General features: G+C 36.0%; 1 protein-coding gene and 1 long non-coding RNA gene across 6 annotated transcripts in view; one reads left to right on the top strand and one right to left on the bottom strand.

The window, feature by feature from the left end:
- Nucleotides 1-24,060, top strand: part of EMCN (endomucin) — a 96,946-nt gene that overhangs the window by 20,172 nt on the left and 52,714 nt on the right. For all 4 annotated transcript variants that reach the window (XR_014263845.1, XM_082462368.1, XM_082462366.1 and 1 more), the window contains exons 2-3: nt 14,911-15,036; nt 16,623-16,700. Coding sequence is in view for 3 of the 4 variants with exons in the window: in XM_082462368.1 (XP_082318494.1) it covers nt 14,911-15,036; nt 16,623-16,700 (204 nt within the window). In the remaining variant the exon portion in view is untranslated. The remainder of the gene's footprint in view (nt 1-14,910; nt 15,037-16,622; nt 16,701-24,060) is intronic.
- LOC309661089 overlaps nt 11,423-24,060 on the bottom strand; it is a 155,293-nt gene continuing 142,655 nt past the window's right edge. For both annotated transcript variants that reach the window (XR_014263851.1, XR_014263852.1), the window contains exon 4: nt 11,423-13,163. This is a non-coding gene — a long non-coding RNA (uncharacterized lncRNA). The remainder of the gene's footprint in view (nt 13,164-24,060) is intronic.

Here is a 24,060-nt window from a genome sequence, read left to right as displayed (position 1 = left end):
ATAAATAAATAAATTTATTTAAACAAAAAAAAGTCTTACTGAGTGGCCTTAAAAGGCTCTCACCTAAAGCAGTATTTCCAGGGTGTGTAATGGGTACAACTGGTGGTACTTGAGATAATTTTAGGCATAAATGGAATTAAACAACATTGACTCAGATCTCTATGATACTTACAGTTATACAAGTGTATGTTTGGTGTTATGTCTTACTGTGCTGTAACACTCATTAATTTCACTTTTCAACAGGCAGAGCAGGACTCAAGCCTGGAACCATCATAGTCAATGATATCTTTATAGAATATGAATTTTGTCATAGTATTTATTTTTATAGTTAATTTTTTAAGTGACTTGATTTTAAGAAAAAGAGTAAGGAACCAATAACAGATAGAGTAGAGAATATGAATAAGCTCATAAAACTGGTACAGGAGTGAATGAAATTTTGGACACACTTTACTAGAGATTAAACCTTAGGAGGCTGCTATAACCAAATATGGCGTTTCCTTTTGCCAGCTTTTCTTTTCTCACTAAGAAGTTGCTAAAATGGACAAGAGTTTTAAAGATACTTTTATAGTTGGTAAGTGACTCTTCTGAATTTTAGCAAACACATTTCACTTCAACCTTTATCACCCAGGAGAATAGGAAGTGTAATGCTTTCAAATGTTACCAAAGTCTCACTAGAAATAAGAAAAATGCCAAAAACATAGAAAATTCTTCCCAGATTTTAAAATGACCCCTATATCAGAAAAAAATCATAAATCCAAGTTTATGCAGCATTCAACACTGTTGAGTTCACAAAAAAAAGCAGAGAAATGTTCACAAATAGTAATAAAGCATAAAGGAATAATGATTCAGCAACAAATTTAAACTCAGAAATTTTATTTCAGTATGAAGTTTCAATAGTAGATGATATGTTCAATATAAATTCAACCCAAGTTTGTATTTTCTATTTTTAGTTGGTAGTAATTCTATTTAAAGTGATAGATTAATTATAATAGTTTGAAGATTCTGGCTATTCAGGTAAAACTTATATTTAGCATATAATAAACAGTTAATAAACACCTATTGTCAAGCACTAGTAATGGGAGATACACAGATAAATGTTAATGCTATCTATTAGAATTGCTTGAAAATTGATTTTTCTGGTATATTTTACATAATGATTCTAAACTAATAAAAATGTTTAGTTATCACTAATCATTAGAGAAATGCAAATCAAAACTACAATGAGGTATCACCTCACACCAGTCAGAATGGCCAACATCAAAAAATCTACAAACAATAAATGCTGGAGAGGGTGTGGAGAAAAGGGAACCTTCTTGCACTGTTGGTGGGAATGTAAATTGATACAACCACTATGGAGAACAGTATGGAGGTTCCTTAAAAAACTCAAAATAGAACTACCATATGACCCAGCAATCCCACTATTGGGCATATACCCTGAGAAAACCATAATTCAAAAAGAGTCATGTACCACAGTGTTCATTGAAGCACTATTTACAATAGCCAGGACATGGAAGCAACCTAAGTGTCCATCGACAGGTGAATTGATAAAGAAGATGTGGCACATATATACAATGGAATATTACTCAGCCATAAAAAGACGAAATTGAGTTATTTGTAGTGAGGTGGATGGACCTAGAGTCTGTCCTACAGAGTGAAGTAAGTCAGAAAGAGAAAAACAAATACCATATGCTAACACATATATATGGAATCTAAAAAAAAAAAAAGGTTCTCATGAACCTAGGGGCAGGACAGGAATAAAGACCCAGACCTAGAGAATGGACTTGAGGCCATGGGAAGGGGGAAGGGTAAGTTGGGATGAAGTGAGAGAATAGCACTGACATATATACACTACCAAATGTAAAATAGATAGCTAGTGGGAAGCAGCCACATAGCACAGGGAGATCAGCTCGGTGCTTTGTGACCACCTAGAGGGGTGGGATAGGGAGGGTGGGAGGGAGATGCAAGAGGGAGGGGTTATGAGGATATATGTATACATATAGCTGATTCACTTTGTTATAAAGCAGAAACTAACACACCATTGTAAAGCAATTATACTCCAATAAAGACGTTAAAAAAATGTTTAGTTATATAGAGCACCATGTTTCCTAGGCATACTGGATAAAAGAAATTAAGTATATATCGATAATAATGCAAGATTACATCTATTGGTTTTCTCTCATTAATACTGCTGTTAGGAAAGTAAATTTAATTGTTCTGGCATGAATTCATCTTCAAAACCAGAAAAAATCAGTTTACAAATAAATGTCAACTGCGATCTAATGGTAACGTTCACACTTAGAAAACACTTTATTACTTAATACTGGTGGTATCTCAGATTTAAGTAATTATCGCTGCTGCATTGAAGTGCTTGTTCTGTAGCTCCATAGTCTATTTGTTCTGATTATCCATCCTGCCATATTTGTGAAGCAAACAATTTATAGCCAACTCTGGAATAATTTGCTAGAGAGCAAATTTACAATTATCTTCTGCAGCAAACACATAACTATGACTCAGCAAATTTGATTCTGAGTCTAGTAAGCAGTATTTAATAAAATAAGAATAATTTTATATAATTCAGATAGCTCCTGGATCTCTCCACCTTTAATGTAAAAACATGTTCAGATTATAGACTTACTTGCTGCTCTGGGTAAAAGCCCAATGCACCCCATTTCCTCAAATCTTTCGTGGTGGAGGGAGGATTGAGTTCTCATGTTCACCTTTCTTTCCACCTGCTTGCATCCTTCAAATTTTGTACTCCACTTGGTTTCTTGTGACATTTTCTTTAACTTTGCACTGGCAACAACCAAAATGTAGTTCCCCTTTCTTTCCTGCATGCCCAGAAAGATCCGCTTAACTAAAGTCTTGCTGGGTATTTGCAGACTGCATGTGGAATAGGTGACTTTACTGAAGGAAGGGAGGTTTTACAACAGAGTGGTGCAAAGTTAAGAATGTGTTTTAGATATCTCCGTTCTTAAAAGTCTTTTGGATGCTTTACCTTCTTTCTTGGTCTATTCTCTCTCCTCTTCCCGCATATCTTCTGCTCTCTTACCCTCAAGGGTAAAAAATAACAGATCATTTCCATTTTCTTGGGCAGAACAATTCAGTTCTCTCTAGCTCTTTCTCTTACATTTCTTATAGTTTTGGACATCCTTTTGACTTTCCAAAAGCACTTCTGGCAAGTGTACACCTGACTGTTTGTTCTTAGATAAGAACAAATTCTCCATCCTAGTCGTCATCTTGGCATTTGGGAAGGGATTTTGGAATGGTTCATTCTTCTAGTTAAATTTGAATGATACTATGCAAGAGGGCACTACTTTTAAATGATGAGGCGAATTTGAGTTGATTGAGAAATAAAAGTATACAGTCATCCTTCACTTTAAATATGGATTTCCTGATTTCTTCCATTGTCAGCAGAGCTGAATGTATCAGAAAGATACTTTCCAACCAGGCTTTGAAAACATATTCTGTAAACGTGTCTGTTGCCTACTATTAAATAACAAAAATCTGTTGCAATGTTCAGTGTAAGCTCTTTCTTTTTCCACAGGCTGCATCTGTCCCACAACACGCAGAGTTATTTTTAAATGTGTTAGATTTAATTAACCCATCACAAGTGACTCTTCGATGGCATCCTAAAGGAATGTTCAAAATATTTTTAATTTGGAAAATATACCATATAAAAGCTAGTCTCCAAAATCAGAAAGTAGACACCATGACTTCTTCTCTGTTCTTATATAAATACATGATAGGTTCCTACTGGGCATGTGGTTCCATCTGAGCAAAACTGAGCAGTTTTTCCATCTCCAGTGTGGAAAAACAGATTCACAGAAAGAAAAAGTATGCTTTTATTCTAGCACTTAGAACCAGCACATATTGGAAACAAAGAGCTATAAATCCCCTTCTCTGTAAGTCTTTGCTTGTTTGTTTCTAATTAAAAAGTATGAGTCATGGGTGTTTAAAGACTGACCCTAATTATTTGCAGGGAATGGATAAGACAAGGTATCAAATTCTGGCTCAGTTTGGGATGCTATATAAAGTCATCAGTCAAATAAACAAAATTGTACTGTTATTGACTAAGATCCACAAAGGAGTGGTCCCCCAGTGTTTTGAAGATAAGTACCTCATTTACATGAAAATTGTGAACCCCTTCCCAGTAAGATAATAGTTGCACCCACTAATTGAGAAAACAGAATGCTGCTAAATATTTAGCAATTTTTAAACATTTGTATTTCATTAATCACAATAGAAACTATATAAATTTTAAAATGGTAGCATATATGTGTGAATCATTTTTTTTCAATATGCAGACCATATTTACTTTGAATATAGATTCAGCGATCCCTGGTTGAAACTCTGTAGATCCCAAGAGTACCATGCCCACCGCATGGTAGCAACTGTGGACCTATGGAACAGCAACATGGGAAACCTCTTTCTTCTACTACATGAAACTGACTTTCATGTTTTCTTTATTCTATCCTGCAATCTTTCTGTTCCATTTTTATAACCATAGTTTTTTGTTTTTTTTTTTTTTAATTAATTTATTTATTTATTTTTGCTGTGTTGGGTCTTCGTTTCTGTGAGGGCTTTCTTTGGTTGTGGCGAGCGGGGGCCACTCTTCATCGCGGTCGTGGGCCTCTCACTGTCGCGGCCTCTCTTGTTGTGGAGCACAGGCTCCAGACGCACAGGCTCAGTAGTTGTGGCTCACGGGCCCAGTTGCTCCGCGGCATGTGGGATCTTCCCAGACCAGGGCTCGAACCTGTGTCCCCTGCATTGGCAGGCAGATTCTCAACCACTGCGCCACCAGGGAAGCCCAACCATAGTTTCTTAAAAGAAATGGTATAAGAATATCAGAAAAAGATAATACTAAAAATAATTTATAAAATCTGGCAAAGTTGTTGTCAAAGTTAGGATGTAATTGGGAGAATCAGGTTATGATTTAGGGAGGAGCTTATGTTTTATTTAGAAAGACTTTACTAGCTTGAACTTACTGACTGTGTTGGACATGGCTCTGTAAGTAGTTAATCAAGTATTTAGGGACAGTATAAGCAAGAAACATCAATTTGTCTGACCTATTGGTAGAGCTCTAAAATGTATCTCATGTCATCGACTTTTTAATCAGGATAAATTCAAGTGTAACCTGGATGTTAGCTGCATCTCTCGAGTTTTATATATATATTAATGTTTTGCTCTGCACAGAAACCCTATAGGGTATGTTTCTATAATTTTAAAAACAGAGGCTAAAGAGATTAAGTAATTTGCATAAGGTCACATAGCTGGTAAATTGTGGAGACCTGCGGTCACCTACTTCCTACACTACAGTGCCCCTTGTTTTATTCCGTGCTAAGATATTTTTTCATTTATTTAGTGTCTTTTCTTGCATTCACAGGAGACCCTGAACATATATGCTAAAAATAATTTGATGCAAATGAAATAAAGAGGGCAAAGTAGTTCTTTGATGTGATCAATGTAAATTATTGGTGATTTTGCTGTAAAAGTGAGAGTGAACAATAATATATTCACTATATCACTGTTGCCTTACCTCAAAACAGGAAAGGAAAAAAAAAAAAGATTTTGTAACATTTCCCTAAATCCAGAACAAGTAACAAATAAAGGACACTGAAAAAAATCATGTCTTAGAAAGCCCTTCATAAATTTTCTGAGTCATATGATATTACAATAAAAGTTGACTTTCTTACTTTAAAATTTTTTAGTAAAGTTGTTTCGCACTAATATTCTGTTGATGAACAAGATAAGATATAACTTTGAGTGAAGAGATTTTGTTCTGTTTTATTTAATCATCCATGATGGATGATGTGACTGGTCAACAAAAAAAAAAAACAGAAGTACTACTGATGACAAATGCTTTTTACTTTCAGTAATTTATATACCTTAATTAGTTTCATTTGTTTTCATAATTATTAAGAACAATATGAGAAAAAAAAATTGTGCTCTAAAGTACTCTAAATAATACCGAATAGTAGCACAGAAATACTGCAACCACAAACGTGACATTGCAGTTCTAAGACTAGCCAATGTAGAGGAAAAGCACATGAAAGATGGGATTAGAACATCTGAGTGTAAACGAGGCTCTAACACCTTCTACTGTGACTCTTGGCAAGTCACAATCAGACCTCAGTTTCTTCATCTATAAAATGAAGATAACAGTATTGTCTGTTCTACTGTTCTATGAAATTGTTAAAATCAAATGTCAGTGAAAGCAATTATTGTTACACATGTTTGCATTCTTGGAATGTCTGTCATTTAAAGTTTTTTGTCACTTCAAATAATTCTTTTTAGGGCAAGAAAAGATTGTCTTTGACTTTTCAGAAGATAGAAATAACTTTTTGTCCTTTTATTTTACCCCTTAATAACTGAAATTACCATCTTTCAACAGATACAAATTAAAAAGCATTTAAAATCAGTTAGAGAGTTTTCCTTTACACTTAGAAAAGACAAAAATAGAGTAGATGAGGTGATAAATATGACATCTCAAAGTCAGCCAAATATCATTTTCTAGCTTCAAATGCAATACTGTAGACATTTTTACAAACTCAGCTGTCACTCATTAAATGTAGACATGAACACACACACACAGACCTACACACACACATTGCTGAGAAGGAGCTGTCTAGCTTATTGTATATGAGCTCTATTCATTTATGTAGATGTTAGCTTACCTATATAAAATATTTCATCATTTGTTCTGCTATGTAAAAAAAAAAAAAGTTTCAACACAAAGTATTCCAAATATCTATTCCAAACTTTGTCTTTCACATTTTCTCTGTTTCTGGGTAGACTAACACCCTAAAGGGAAATACATTTTGTCCAGGTAACATTATCAGATTGCAAATAAATGTAATCATTTTCTCCCTTGTAATACAGAATGCCTTTTGGGGCTTAGATTTCTCCCAGGTGATGAGTTTATAACTCTATAAAGCCTTTGTATATAACTGCCAAAGTACAAGCTTCTTTCTTGGTATGTAGAAATGCAACTTATGCTTAATTATTTGCCATAATGGATATTTACGTTGTAATTTAATCTTACAGGTAATATAATTTTATAGTTGAAGAAATTTTGTTCGACAGACACTTTTCATAGAGAGGAAACTGAGGCCCAAAGTGGTGAAGTGGCTCACACAGTTACATAATTAGCTGATGTCACAATTGCCAAGGCTGTGTGTCCTTCCACCTCCCGTGGTGTCATTTCATGTGTGTCAATCACTCTTCTAATGTCACTGCTGGTGGAACGTGTCTAGTGAGACCTTCCCTGTACCTGAAGAAATGCCAGGAGAGCCTGTAGTGAAGACCCAGGATTTCAAGTGGTGACATTCTAAGCTCAGAGGAAAGCTGGGGGTGCCATTAGAGAGAGAAGAGGACCACCTTCTCCTTCATTATCACTGCCCCTGTGTGGAGCCCAGAGACGGGACAGAGCAGCGCTGTTCCTCCCAGGACTGAGAGGGCCCTTGATTGATCCCCTTCCTGAGACAAGCCCAAAAGACTTGCTTGTAAAGTTTGCTGGTACCGACAAGAACCTGCGAAGCCTAAGCATCTCGTTTCCTGGGAAGATGCTTTCTGAGCCACAGAACCACAGCTCCTCTCTGGGGTCAGAGCAGGGCATGGTGGGAGGGATCTGGGGATGGTTGATCTAAGAGCCCAGCAGTATGGCCAGGTCACTCCTTTCCCCTAATACTCCCACTCCTATAAATATTAAATATAACCTTTGCTTTTTTATACCTCAAAGAGCTGAAACTTTCCAAACCTGATACAGTATATGAAAAGTCCCCTTATAATAGAGTCCACAATCTCAAATATCTCGTTATTATGCAACTTGAGTTTTAAAGCATCACAGTTATTTTGTGAAGGAAAAATACCTGCATTGTCCCATAATTTCAAACCTGACACGTGGGTGAGTGGAGGAAACTTGCCTTGGGAACCTCCACCTGTGTGTCAGCCAGAACACCTTGGATTCTCAGGTCCATTTTGCAGATATTGTTGTTTTCTGTTTAAGAAACTCACCAATGTACTGCTGCCTTCCCGTTCTCCCCAGAGGGGCCAGGTGGCTGAGACACCTGTCCGTGCTCGAGCCTGCCAGGCCTGGCACTCCTTCCCCACCTCGCAGATGGCTGGCAACCCGAGGAGATTCGTCTTGAAGGCATAGCTCGCTCCCACTTACCTGCATATTTTCCTCTCTGTGAGAGATGAGATCTTCTTCTTTTTCTTTTTCTTTTTTTTTAACATCTTTATTGGAGTATAATTGCTTTACAATGTTGCATTAGTTTCTGCTGTATAACAAAGTGAATCAGCTATACATATACATATATCCCCATATCTCCTCCCTCTTGCGTCTCCCTCCCACCCTCCCTATCCCACCCCTCTAGGTGGTCACAAAGCACCGAGCTGATCTCCCTGTGCTATGTGGCTGCTTCCCACTAGCTATCTATTTTACATTTGGTAGTGTATACATGTCCATGCCACTCTCTCACTTCATCCCAGCTTACCCTTCCCCCTCCCCGTGTCCTCAAGTCTATTCTCTACATCTGCATCTTTATTCTAACTTATCCCCCAAATTCATTCCACCTAGGAAAGGTAAGCATTCTAAAACCTTTTGTGTTCACTACAGTATTTTGTTAGCCTTAATTGAAAAAGTAAACTTCAAATCCTTTTTTTTTTTTTAAGAGTTGCCACTAGCTCTGATGTTTTCATTGAAAATTAAATTTTTCTGTTTTCCTCTCCCAAAAGATTCTATTTTTAAGTGTCTAATATCCCCAAGGCCCCGTTTCAGGCCTTATGTTATATAGCCTCTGTTTTACTTGGCACTATTGTCTTTGCCCTTCTCTTTGAATATCCTTTCTTCTTTTTCTACCATGAAGCATGATTTTTCTTTCCTTCTTGTGCTCAATTATCTGATTCCTTTTGGCATCTGTTCCACGAAGAAAATGATTCTCGCTATCCTAGACACATAGAGAGACATCACCTTACTTTGATTTCACTTGTATAAAACCAGCTATGCATAGTATTAATTATACAGCACCATTTTTATAGGGCACCTAAGCATAACCTTATAGGTGTTTCATGCATGTATAGCTTGAGTATCAAAATAAAGTCTAAGATCCTCTAGGAAAAACATATTTTTAATTTTTGCTTAGGTCTTATTGAAATAGATGCTTAATAAATGTTTATTGAGGTATGTAACTCATTGGCTAGTAGTTTACTTATACATTTCATATAGGATATCATGAAATTTTTGGATCAATGCAAGTAGAAGTCATCAGGAATACATCATCACATAATAATTGTTGTTTTCTTTTAATTGGGGAAAAAAATTAACTTCATTTAATTTGGTTGGCAATGAACCAAACTGACCTGTGCTGTATAAAAGATCAAGGATCACCATTAATGGAAAAACGTGTTGCTATGACACTGATAATCAAAATGAGTTGGTGCCTTGTCTTTCACGAAGGCTTTCTTTTGATGGGAATATAGAAAGTGGTATCATATTTCATTTATTTATTTTTATTATGTTACTATAGAAATATATTTTATTTATCTATAAATTTTTGTATATTATACTATGTAATTAACATTTTAATATATTTTTAATGTGTGAGGGAAAATTGAAATTTTCCACTTAAACTTTGCTAATTCTTTGCTACTTCTTTTCTGACAAAGAAGATACAGGGTATATGTTGAACAAAAATTATAATGCTAGCAACTACTGACAAAGTACTACGAAAAAGGACCTTCTCACTATTTATAATACCCCAATTTGTGCATTGCCGTCACATACAAACGTTAAGAAGTGGATCTCTCTATTCACTATAAGCCATGATACATAGGGGAGAGGCAACCACAAATGGCAACTTAAAATTGACAGTTACTTTATTTCAAGATAAAATCGGTATAAAGTTCCTAAAAGCCTAAGGGGTGGCATATATAGGAGATGGCATTGCATGAAGACAATATGAAATAGTAGAAATAGTATGTTGCAAGCTATTGAAATATAAAATTAGCTACTTTACCTTCAATTTCATAGAGCAGTTGATCTAGGTGATGAGATTATTACCTAATAATGGTACTTTGAAGGTTTATAAGACCATTCAGTAGTTAGCATTTTGAATTTACTCTAATTATATATTTCTAAAGAAACCATTCTTCTGCTTCCTTAAAGAACTTACTTCTTCTGAAATTGTGTTTCTGGCTAAAACTGGCAAAGTAAATATTTTCAAAGGGAAACGTCAGCACTGTCTCTGCCACAATTGCATTCCACATACCCAAATGGTAGAATTAGAAAAAAAATTTAACTTTTTACTAATTAGTGCTATGATCTTTTAAAACTACCTTAAACTCATACATTTTTTAAGCTGTAAAATGTAGGGCTTCTATTCCATTAAGATCTTTTTGAAAAGTTCTTTCCAGATCTCAAGTTCTAGAATTCTAAGTTACTGTCATTCAGTGTTTGTGTTGATCTAGAAGAAGCAAGATCAGTCTTCTTTAGTAGTGGATTTTCAGTGGACTTTAGAAACAGAATTGGTAGGGAAAAAGATAGCAGGAGTAGCAATTGCTCCTTATGAGGATGGATGAAATTCTAACTCTTAGAGACTATTTGTGAGTTACCTCTAAATGTAATTACAAAGCATGTCTGAGAAGATTGGAGTCGATGACTTGATCATTTGAAAACAGGAGAAAGTATGAATCTTGGTTTCTAGCCATAAACTGAATTCTCAAAGTGCTTATGATTTTTATAATTAAAATAGTTATTTTATTAAAATCCCAATAATGCTTCATCCTTTCATAGTGTAGGAAACTGGTGCTATGGCATCCCTTGTGCTCTCTCAGTTGGAGGGTATGGATATAGGGTAGAGTCAGGATGAAATGCCATCTGTTTCTCCCGAGAGCAGCGCTATCTGGTTTGGCACAAGCAAAGCTGTGAAGCACAGGTCTCCTTGTTAAATTATTCTTTAATCAGTTTGGAGATAAAGAGAGGGAATATGCTACCTCACAGTGTCCTATGAAGAGAAGACACTTCAGAATTAACCATTTTCCTCAATGGTTTATTATGAGATCAAATCAGACCTAGAAGAGATTTACAGATAATACAGTAAAAGCATAACTGATGGTTACTTGAATCCTGGTCAATAAAACCTTCAACAGTGGTAGTTAAAGGGAATAATTCTTTTCCACCGTATGAGGAGAGAAAGTTTCTATTTGCAGAATTTTTTAAAACTCAGTAAATCTCTATTTTTATTTTTCAATTATAAATAGTTTTAAAAGATTGGAAATATTTAAAAGCTTTCAGTCTAATACGGAAACATTTTATATGTGTGTTTATGTATATGTACATGACAGTATGAATGCCTGTTATTAAAAAAAAACAAACTGTGAGGTATTTTGTTTCCTCATCCTAGGCACATAGCAGTAAAACATCGGTGGGTCTAGTCACTTCCACATTTTTAATATCACACTCCGTCACAGGCAGAAAGCAGGTGGAGCAGGGGTATGTGGCTTGGCATGGAGCCACCTTCCCATGGCCAGATGCGTGATGGTTCAGGGTATCTTCTCTGGAGTCAAAGGTGTCTGGATTCAAATTCCAACTGTATTACTTCCTAGTGTATAATATGGACAAGTTGCTTACCATTTTTGATCCTCATCTGTAAAATGGTGATCTAAGAGTATGAACATTGTAGGGTCTTAGAATTAAATGATATAATCCATGGAAAGTACTCACATGCTACCTGGCACATAGTGACGCTCAGTATTCTTAGGGGTTGTTTGTCAGTCCTTGCTAAAAGAGGGAATACTCTCTGTTGAACAATCTGAAGAACTAGTAATGGAGACATTGATGAGTGCTAATGGATTAAGGTTTTACTCAGGGAAATCCGTGGCCAAATGTGTAGAAGGACGGTGAGGAGGAGAAGCCTTACAGCACATCTCAATCTTACCACATAAGTAGCTAGAAATGTGTCTTGTTGTAGTTTGCCTCAAGTCATTGTATGGATGAGAACTCACTGATCTCGCATTATGACTTCAAGAGGGCCGACCACATTGGTGAACATAAAAATGGCGGCTTTCAATTCTGTTCAACTGGTATCTTCTCATTCTCTGCCCCACTTATTTCCCCATCGTGTTTCCTACGGTTGAATTTCCATTTGGTCACTTCCCATGGCTCCCCACAGACTCGTAGATAAAGTCCCAAGTCTCTGGCTTGGTGTTCAAAGTCCTTTACAATCTGGTCTCCAGAATTTTACCAGACACATCCACCATGTCCTGTCATAGCACACAGCAATCCAGCCAAACAGAGCTCTTTGCAGTGCCCTCAAATACCTCTCACTCCCCCACTTCAGACCTTTACTCATGCTCTTTCCTCTTCCTGTGTCACCATATTACTCACTCTTCAAGCTCCAGCTCCTATGTCAACTCTCTCATGGAATATTCCTTGCTCATGCCAGCAGGGTGGTCATTTTTTATCTTATAAATTCTTGCCCCAATTTTTTCTTGTCCCACAGTTTTCACATTTTTAGCTGGAATCACAGTAAGAAATACATTTTGCATTGACACACATTTCATTCTCAAACACACACACACACACACACACACACACACACACACAATGCTAAAGCTTCATGAAACAATACTTACCCTCATTATTTGCAATATTAATCTAATATTGCCTCTTTTCTCTTTCATTTGGAAAAAAAAACTCTGGCTGCAATGTATTAAATAGACTTAAATTACTCTTTAATTGTATCATAATCTGAAGTTTGAAAAACACTGGTCTACACAACTCATACAGAATATTCTTTATTATTTATTGTGTATAGGCATTATGTTCCCTACCAGATTAAAAGCTACTCAAGGGTGATACTATGTGGTACAACATAGAGTCTTTTGCAGTATCTAATCATGCTTTTCATATTAGTTTCCCAATAAGTATGTGTGGAAGCAAAAAAGGAAAGAAAAAAGTAAGCGAGGGAGGAAAGAAATATGAAAAATATCTCTGGAGTTGTTGATTATACTCAGAAATTAAGGTTGTTGCTATTTAGCAAGTCAACAGAGATCATTCAAGTTATTTACCGGTGAAATTTCCAGTCTATGGGGTATATGCCTCTTCAAATAACTTCTTCTTCAGTCTCAATTTAAACTTAGAAATTAGTGTTACATCATGGACTCTAGGACAGAAAGAAAAATAGAACAAAATGACTAATAGAGAAAAGGTAACCTCATACACACTGTGTTCCTCTTCTCTGCTGAGTATTGGGGGGGAGGAGGGCATGGGAGTAAGACCAAGGGTGTGAAGTGTTTCTTCAGAGGTGAAAAAAGCTTTTGACTTGATTTCGGTAAAGCCCGTGAAAAAGCAGTTCTGTCATTCCTGTATGTGCGGAAAACATCGGTATGTGCTGCATACATCAAGCAATTTCTGTGAGGTGTCTGTAAACAAAGTCAGCGCTAAGCACTAACACTCCCAAGCCCCTCAAGTCTATAAAATAAAACAGGAAGTACACTCTATCTCATGACATCTCAAATATTGCTTTTCAATGACTTGAAAGATTTTTGGGTTTTTTTCTCAGATTCAAAGAGGAAAATTTTGGATGAAATTTAAATTTGAGAAGTCATACGAATGACATACAATTACTGTAATGACATACTCAGTTTGACTGGGATTTGAACATGAGTCTTTGTTATTCAAAGTCCATCCTCTCAACTACCTGTTGTACTGACTCTGTATACAACTGACCCTTAAACAACATGAGTTTGTACTGCGTGGGTCCACTTATACGCAGATTTTTTTCAATAGTAAATACTACAGTGCTACAATCTGAAGTTGGTTGAATCTTTAGATGCAGAGAAACCTCGGATAGGAAGGGCCACGTATAAGTTATACTTGGATTTTCTATCGCATGGAAGGTAGACGTCCCTAACCCCCAAGTTGTTCAAGGGTCAACTGTTCTGTATACAAAGTAACAACATAAAAATAGTGCTTTCCATGAACAGGAATATTTTTTCCACATCCTTTGTAAACATTTGTTTGCTGTTTTTTGATCTGCAACATAACAGTAAGTATACAGAGACAAGTCCAACAAATGCAGGATTAAAAAAGTATATAAATGCCAATAAGTTACAATAATATTATATGAAACAAATTTTTCCATAGATCACTGAGAATTAAATCCTACATACTTCACTTTAAAAAAATAATATTGCAATGGAAGTTTTAAGAATTATTGTAAGATATTGGCTTTCTATTGCCAAAAAATAATTATTAAAAATAAATATATAATATACATAACAATGTATTGTCTTCACTTCTGTGCCTTTGAGAGAAATAAGTCATTTGAAAAGTCAGATTTATGGTGGCTCTATCCCCAAGAATGTAGGCTTGTTGCAATTGTTGAATTTCTTTAAAATTTATTGTCTCTTTAGAATATATATGTAGTATATGGAGAGAGAGAGAGAGAAATGCTATGTACCAAAAAGAGATGCACTAATACTGAGATTTTAGTATTTAGTAACTTTAACATGCTCTAAAACATTCAGTAAAATATCCACTGCCCAGAGAGTGCCTATTTAATTATTTCATCAGACAATGTTAGTTTAGTTGGATTAAAAATATTGTTAAGTTTCAAACTCATACATTTATTCCTCACTAGTTTTGTCAGCTATTATTTTGTTTCAGAACCACAGACTGCTTCTGCCAACCATCTTAAAAATTCACGCCATTGGTGAGAAGCAGATGGAGTTAGTGAATGAATACTGAAATCAAGGCTGAATTCATTACAATTAGAAAATTAATTCCAAAACCATACCTGACGCAGTAATATACATACAGTTTACTTTGTTTAAATATACTAGGCTGTTGACTGGCAAAATAAATGTAAATTTTAATGCAACTGCTTTAACACAATTTACTTTTTTCAGAAGTCAAAGATACAACCACTCCTGTATTATCATCAACTTCTGCAACAAAAACATCTGTACCAACATCAGACACAACGTCATCACCAAATGTTGCAGAGAAATCAACAGTTGAAATATCTACTAAAGGTAGGATTAACTCTTCATGAAATTTACTTTAACTTTAACAAATTAAATTAGTAGCACCCATATAAACTAATCATAGGAAAGTAATTTGGGAATCTTACATCTGTGTTATGAAGGTCTAGGTTATTTCACTATTTTGAAACTCATGTGTTATTTTGGGTTGGATACAGAACCATGAGATCACAGTGGGCTTCTTTGATGATATCGCTTTGGGTCACTTCCTGTTTGGGAATGATCCTATTGTGATGGTTACATATACAAAGTTTATTTTTAGAGAAGAAAAAATTGTCATTTCTCAGTCATAAAAAATATCTTTGTAAATATTCCAGTTCCCCACTTAAGCAGCACAGCTTACAAGGTGAAACTGTATTAATAACAGAGCTGCTTGTATATTTTGGAGATTAATTCTTTGTCAGTTGCTTCCTTTGTCAGTTGCTTTGTTTGCATAGCACAGGGAGATCAGCTTGGTGCTTTGTGACAATTTAGAGGGGTGGGATAGGGGAAGGTGGGAGGGAGGCTCATGAGGGAGGGGATATGGGGATATATGTATACATATAGCTGATTCACTTTGTTGTACAGCAGAAACTAAACACAACATTGTAAATCAATTATACTCCAATAAAGATATAAAAAAATAAAGTATTAGGTAAACTGTGCAGAGCCAAATATCTCCTCCCTCAAACACAGCATGTGTATATATAAGAACCAAGATTTTATAAATGTCACATAGTAAAAATAGAATCCTTGCCCTAATCACAAAAGGACATTCTAACATGTTTTAAGAGAAAAGGGAATGCTACCATGAGTAACAAATCAGTAAGTTGTGTTCACTACTTAAAGCAGATCTTTATCCTTTTGTTGGTCCCCCTGTCCTGTATGAGTGCCATCTTATCTGAAAGAACATTTACTACATGCCCACTCTATGCCAGGAATTATTCTTCATATGACGAAGATTAAAAAGATGACTAAGGGCCAGTCGGAGCATGCGGCAACTGCAGGGAGTGGGAGGAGGGGCATGGGAAAAAAGAGGGGACTAAGGGTTAGATACTGCCCTCAGAAGCCTAGGAGAGGGCTTTGTACAGAGTGCGAAATCAATTAATTGTTTCATAAATGAAAAAAATTAATTAATTATAGGAGTTTGCAAGTTCCTTTATTATTTATGTTTATTGGAAGTTTCAAAGCCACAACTAAATCAACAAAATGAAATCTTATTTTGGGAAAAAAAGGCACATTACTCCTAGGTCCTATTGACCAGGTAATTTTTCCCACTGGGAAAAATAAAATGATTTTAAATAATTCACTTTTAAAGAGACCTAAGTAACAATCTGCAGTAGAAATTTGCTTTTGGGACCTCTCATACAAAAGTGTGTGTGTGTGTGTGTGTGTGTGTTTATCAGGCCACCCAAGCATTCAGTACTGACATTCCTTACCTTGGACAAAAGAAGCTGGAAAATGGAAAAATAAAGATAGACAAAGGTTTACCCAGTATCTATAGAAGGATTTTAATTCACCTTCAGATTTGACTTCCTTTTCTTTACTCCATGACAGGTGAGATGAAATTGTAATTAATAATAATGTCATCTATCTAGGAGCTACCAGCAAGGAACCCTCAGAAACATCTCTGCTGTCAACACTGTCTTCAGTAACCACAGCAGTTAGTGGTGAAGGTGAGTAATGTATCTGTTTTGCCACCATTTTTCTTTTATGTGTATCATCACATACCATACCATAATAGTCACCCTTTTAAAGTATTCAATTAAGTGGGTTTTAGTATATTCACAAGCTTCTGCAAACATCTGGGACATTTTCATCACCCCCAAAAGAAACCCTACATCTATTACCAATCACTCCCCATTCTGCCCTTCCCCTAACCCCTGGCAACCACTACTTTCTGTTTCTATGGATTTACCTATTCTAGAAATTTCATATAAATGTAATCATATGATATATGATCTTTTGTGTCTGGCTTCTTTCACTTAGCATAATGTTCTTAGATTCATCCATGCTATAACATGTATCTGTAGTTTATTCTTCTCTATCACTGAATGATATTTCATTGTGTAGATAGACCACATTTTATCTGTTTACTAGTTGATGGACATTTGGGTTGTTTCTACTTTTTACCTATTGTAAATAATGATGCTAAGAACAATTATGTACATGTTTTTGTGTGACCATGTGTTTTCATTTCTCTTGGGTATTGTCAAAAATCAATGAACAAAAACCTCAGTATTTTAAAGAGTTGATGGGCCAGAAGAGGGAGCTCTCACACCCTGAGACAATAGCAGAGCCCAGCAGGAAGCAGAGACTCTCTTCTTTCCTGGCAAGGACTCAATCAATGAAAAGCCAGGGACTCTTTGTTTACTATCGCCCTCCCCACTTCCTTTTCCCCTCTATAAAAATGTTCTTCTTCCCTTGCCATGTGGGAACTTACACGTGACTTGCCATGGTTGCAGACCCTGAATTGCAGTTCTCTTCTGATCCCAAATAAATGCATCTTTGCTGGAGAAATATCTGTCAGTCCATTGGCTTCAGGTCAACAGTGAATACCTTGAAGTGGAATTGTGGAGTCACATGGTAACTCTATGTTTAACTTTTTGAGGAACTGATTTCCAAAGCAGCTTCACTATATTACATTCCCACCAGAAAGGTATAAGGGTACCTATTCTTCATTTTCTAGCCAATACTAGTTGTCTTTCTTTTTTGTCATAGCCATTCTAGTGAGGGTGAAATGGTATCTCACTGTGGTCTTGATTCACGTTTTCCTAAGGACTAATAATGTTGAGCATCTTTATAGGTGCTCATAGACCATTTGTATATCTTCTTCGGAGAAATGTCTATTCAAATTATTGCCCATAAAAAAATTGGGCTATTTCTCTTATTATTGTTGAGTTGTAAGAATTTTTATTTAATATATTTTAAGGACTAGACCCTTATTGGATAGATAATTTGCACATATTTTCTCCCATTCTGTAGGCTGTCTTTTAATTTTCTTTAAGGTGTATTTGAAGCACTAAAATCTCTAATTTTGATAAGGTAAAATTTACTTGCATTTTCTTTTGTCATGTGAAGGAGGCAAAACTTTGCCTCTACCTATCCTAGGTTTTCAGATGGGAATTGTGAACAAAAAGACTAACAAGAGAAAAACAGTTTGTTGACACATGTAATGCATATCACTTGAAAAACTTAAAACAAAGAGTAAATCAAAGTTGTGGCACAGAATTTCAGTTTACATAGCATCTTCAACAACAAATAATAAATTTGTAAAAAAAAAATAAATAAAGACAGGGCAAAGGAAAGCAGTTTAAGCTTCCAAGGCAGCAAACTAAGGGAAGATCAATATACGGAAGGAAACAAAGTAAAGTTTGTTTGCTGATTCCTCTGCTGCCTTCCCTGCACTGATGAGTCTGGCTCCAGTAAAAGGAAAATTTATATCCTGCCTTTAGGCAGAAAAGGGAGATATTTTTATGCATTTGCTACTTCTTAATTGCATTCAGTTTAAAATAATTTTATATCAAAGATGCATATTTTGGGGTGACATATTCTGGTTTCCTTTAGTAGTTTGTGCAGTGGATCAAATCAGAGAAATACTTGCTCAACTCAAGATCACAAAGATTTAGACCAATGTTTTTTTCTAAGAAGTTTATACTTTCAGCTTTTAAAGTCTTTGATATAGTGTGAGGTAGATGTCCAGCTTCATTCCTTTGCATGTAGTCATCCAGTTGTCCTAACACCATTTGTTGAGAAGACTATTCTTTTCCCACTTGAATTATGGTAGCACCCTTGATAAAAGTCAGTTGGCCATAAAGGTATGTTTTTACTCCTGGACTTTCAATTCTAATCCATTTATCTACATATCTATTCTTATGCCAGAATCATACAGTCTTGGTTATCATAGCTTTGCATTAAGTTTTGAAATTGGGAAGTGTGACTCCTCCAACTTTTTCTTCTTTTTCTAGATTGTTTTGACTATTCTGGGTCACTTGAATTTCCATATGAATTTTAGGATAAACTTGTCCTAACTTTCTGCAAAAAGTCAGCTGGGATTGTGGTAGGGATTGCATTGAATCTATAGATCAATTTGGGAAGTACTGCCATCTTCACAGCTGTGAGTCTTCCAGATCATGAATACAGGATGCCTTTATTTAGGTCTTCTTTAATTTCCTTTGATAATATTTATAGTTTTCAGTGCAGAAGACTTTTACTTCTTTTGTTCTATTTATTCCTAATATTTTATTCATTTTATTGCTACTGTAAATGGAATCATTTTCCTCAATTTTGTTTTTGGATTGTTCATTGCTACTGTATAGAAATACAATTTATTTTCATATATTGATATTATATCCTTCCACCTTGTTGAACTCATTTATTGGTTCAAGTTGTGTGTGTGTGTGGTGTGTGTATTCCTTAGTATTTTCTATATATAAGATTTATCTGCAAATGGAGATAGTTTTAATTCCTCCTTTCCAATATGGATGCCTTTTATTTTCTTGCCTATTTGCCCTGACTAGAACTTCCAGTTCAATATTGAATAGAAGTGGTGAGAGAGGACATCCTTTTCTTGTTTCTAATTTTAGGGGAATGCTTTCAGTATGTCACCATTAAGTATGATATTATTGTAGGTTTTTCAGAGATGCCCTTAATCAGGTTGAGGAAGTCCTCTTATATTACTAGTTTGCTGAGTGTTTTCATCATGCAAAAGTGTTAGATTTTGTTAAATGCCATTCTTAGTGTATTAAGATTATTATGTGGTTTTTAATCCCTTATTTTATTAATATGGTATATGACATTGATTTTCATATGTGGGACCAATCTTGTATTCCTGTGGTAAATCCCACCTGGTGATGGTATATAATGCCTTTTATATGTTGCTAGATTTGTTATCAGTTATTTTGTTAAGAATTTTCATGCCTGTATTCATAAGAGATATAAGTTTATAGTTTTCTTCTGTTGTCTTTGTCTGATTTTGGTATCAGGTTAATGCTAGCCCCACAGGATGAACTGTGAAGTGTTTTCTTCTCTACTAATTTTTGGAAAAATTTGTAAACAATTGATGGTAAATATTCTTTAAATTTTTGGTAGAAGGTACCAGTGAAAAATCTTATCCTGGGATTTTCTTTGTGGAAAGCTTTTGATTACTAATTCAATCTCTTTACTTGGTATAGGCCTTTTCAGATTTTCTATTTCTTCTTGACTCAGTTTTGGTAGTTGATGCAACTGGGGTGTTAAAGTCTTCTACTATTATTGTGTTATTGTCAATTCTCCCTTTGTTTTTGTTAATATTTGCCTTATATATGTAGGTGCTCTTATGTTGGGTGCATGTATATTTACAATTATCTGATCTTGTGGATTGATCCCTTGATCATTATGTAATGTCTTTCTTCATCTCTTGTTGCAGTCTTATTTTAAAGTCTGTTTTGAGTAACTCAAAGTGGAGTAAATACTGCCAGCAGTTTACGTTCAAGAGTTCAGAATGCTACTCCCACTGGAAGGGCTGTGTCCTGGCAAGCTGCCCTCTGCCTGACTTCCTAGAATGCTCTGGAAGGTGCATTTTTCTGACCAACAGTCAGAATTAATTACTTTTTCAATTGCTAAAATGTGGGGGCCAGAGCTGTGTAGACTTAGATGAAAGGGAGAAAAATATTTCATTTTTGCAACTCCAGCCTGAATGGGCAATATTGCACATTGCTCAGCTTGATTTGTTTGTTAATTCAATTAAGCTCAACAGCCCACCTACAGTGGTTTGGTTAAATAAATTATAATACATGGATTTAAAAAGAAGTAAGTAGCTCTAAAATATACCATCATAAAAATGTGTCTAATGTATGAAGTGTTTAATGCACTTTGAGCAATCTTACCTCAATAAAGTGGTTTTTTAAAAATAAATTAAAAAAAATAAAGTCTAAATTGTCTGTTATGAGTACTGCTACCCCAGCTTTCTTTTCATTTTCATTTGCATGGAATACCTTTTTCCATCCTCTCACTTTCAGTCTATGTGTGTCTTTAGATCTGAAGTGAGCCTCCTGTAGGCAGTGTATATATGGGTCTTGTTTTTCGTTTTGTTTTGTTTTTTTAATCTGTTCAGCCACTCTATGTCTTTTGACTGGAACAGTTAATTCACTTACATTTAAGGTAATTATTGATAGGTATGTATTTATTTTCATTTTGTTAATTGTTTTATAGATGATTTTGCTGCCTTGTCTTTTAACTTTCCTACTAGCTTTATGTGGTTGATCTACTACATTTACTGTATGTTTGCTTTTACCAATGAGATTTCTACTTTCATAATTTTCATATTTCTAGTTGCGGTCTTTTCTATTTCACTTAGGGAAATCCCTTTAACACTTCTTGTAGAGCTGGTTTTGTGGTGCTGAACTCTTTTAGCCTTTGCTTGCCTGTAAAACTCTTTATCTCTTCTTCAAATCTGAATGATATGTTTTCCAGTTAGATTATTCTTGGTTGTAGGTTTTTTCCTATCATTACCTTGAATATATCATGCCACTCCCTTCTGGCTTACAAAGATTCTGCTGAAAATTCAGCTCATAGTCTTATGGGAGTTCTCCTGTATGTAACTAGTTGCTTTTCTCTTGGTGCTTTTAAGATTCTCTTCTTATCTTTAATATTTGTCATTTTAATTATAATGTTTATTGCTGTAAACCACTTTAGGTTCATCTTGTTTGGAACTCTCTGTACTTTCCAGAAATAGATGCATGTTTCCTTTCCCAGGTTAGGGGAGTTTTCAGCTATTATTTCTTCAAATATGTTCTCTGCTTCTTTCTCTCTTTTTTCTCCTTCTAGGACCCCTTATAATGTGAATGTTAGTATGTTTGATCTTATCCCAGAGGTCTCTTAAACTGTCCCCATCTTTTAAAATTCTTTTTTTCTTTTTTGTTCAGCTTGGGTGATTTTTCACTACTCAGTCTCCAGTTCACTGATCGTTCCTCTGTATCATCTAATCTCCTGTTGATTCCTTCTAGTGTATTTTTTATTTCAGTTATTGTATTCTTCAGCTCCATTTGATTCTTTTTTATATTTTCCAACTCTTTATTAACTTCTCAACATGATCATTCATTCTTCTCCCAAGTTCACTGAGCATTTTCATGATCATTACCTTGACCTCTTTATCATGTAGATTACTTATCTCCACTTCACTTAGTTCTTCTTCTTGGGTTTTGTCTTGTTCCTTCATTTGGAACATATTTCTTTGTCTCTTCCTTTTGCCTATCTCTATACATTTATTTCTACGTATTATGTAGGTTGGTTATGTTTTCCAATCTTTGAGAAGTGGCCTTATGTAGGAGACATCCTATGGGGCTCAGCAGCCCATATCCTTCTGGTCACCAGAGCTGTATGCTCTAGGGGTGCCCCCTATGTTGACTGTGTGGGCCCTTCTGTTGTGGTGGAACCAACTACTGTGGGCACACTGGTAGGCAGGGCTGGCCCCCAGGCCAGTTGGCTGCCAAGCTGTAACTCATGCGGCGACTGCCAGCCCACTGGTAAGTAGGGCCAGGATCTGGCATGGCTGGCTGTGTGACCCAGCAGGTCCCGGAGCAGGTGCCTGCCTGCTGGTAGATAGGACCAGGTCCCAGGGTGGCTGCTGTGGAAACTGGGGAGTCCCAGGGCTGGTGACAGCCTGTTGGCAGGTGGGGTTGGGACCCAGAGCAGCTGCTTGCAGAGCCCCAGATCTCTAGGGACCGGTGCCTGCCTGCTGGTGGGTGGGTAAGCCCCTGGCACTTCAAGGCTGGAGGGAGGTTTCCAAAATTGTGCTTGTCGGCACCAGCATCCTCATGGTAGAACAAGCTCCCCAGAATGTTTGCTGCCAGCATCTATGTTCCCAAGGGGAATCAGCGTTGCTTCCTGTCTCTCTGTGAGGCTCTCCAAGATCAGCAAATGAATCTGACGCAGGCTCCTTTCAAATTACTGCCTCTGTACTGGAACTCGGAGCATGTGAAACTTTGCGTGAGCCCTTTAAGAGTGGAGTCTCTGTTTCCTATAGCCCTCTGGCTTTCCCATTACACAAGCCCTGCTGGCCTTCAAAGCCAGATGTTCTGGGCACTCATTTTCCTGGGAGTGTAGGACATGCAGGTAGCAGGTCCCAATGTAGAATTCAGACCCCTGGCTCCTTGGGGAGAACCTCTGGAATTGTGATAATCCTCCCGTCTGTGTGTCACCTATCTGTGGGTGTGGGTCTTGACTATACTATATCTCTACCCCTCCTACCCGTCTTGTTGTGGTTCCTTCTTTGTATCTTTAGTTGTAGGAAATCTTTTCTGCTAGTCTTCAGGTCACTTTCATAGATAGTTGTCCTGTAAATAGTTGTAATTTCGCTGGACCTGTGGGCAGAGTTAGCTCAGGGTCTTCCTACTGCATCATCTTGCCCACACCTCAGGATATATTATCATTTTTTAAAGATTATTTTAAAATTGTTTAAAAACCAAAAAACTGAGTTTCAGAGAGCTTAAATGACTTAACAAAAAAAGCACAAAATTCATAATAACAATTTAGAATTTGAAAGTTGGCTCTTTAATTTAAAATTTTTGTCTCTATTGAACTAATTCATAATCAACTATTACTTAATGAGTAAATATTACTATTTTAATCTCAACTATTTAGACTTCACTATTAAATAGTGAGCCCCTCAGGTTTTAACAGTGCTTATATAGCACTTTTCCTTCCTACACAAAATAGTCACAGAATTCTGTAACTTTTTGCCTTTCTTTTCCCTTTTTGGTGCATGTTCTGGTTCTTTCCCTGCTTTTAGGCTATATTTTGGGTGAGATTGCCAGCCTGCTATGAATGGTTATTTCTTTCATGTCGCTCCTTTAAGTGGAAAACACAAACACACATACATAAACACACACAACCAACTTGCTAGCAGTGTGTTTAAAAAAAGAGTAAATAAGTCCAAGTGAAAGGTGATATTCTTGAGCATAGTATAGAAACATTATTAGCACATGAACTTCACAATAACACGAGATCTTGTTATTTCTGCCTACTCTGATGTTGTTCATCTTACTTTCAGTGTGG

This window comes from Balaenoptera physalus (genome assembly GCF_965194825.1).
Source record: "Balaenoptera physalus genome assembly, chromosome: 5".
NCBI classification, from domain to species: Eukaryota; Metazoa; Chordata; class Mammalia; order Artiodactyla; family Balaenopteridae; genus Balaenoptera; species Balaenoptera physalus.
This window is presented reverse-complemented; position numbering and strand designations above follow the sequence as displayed.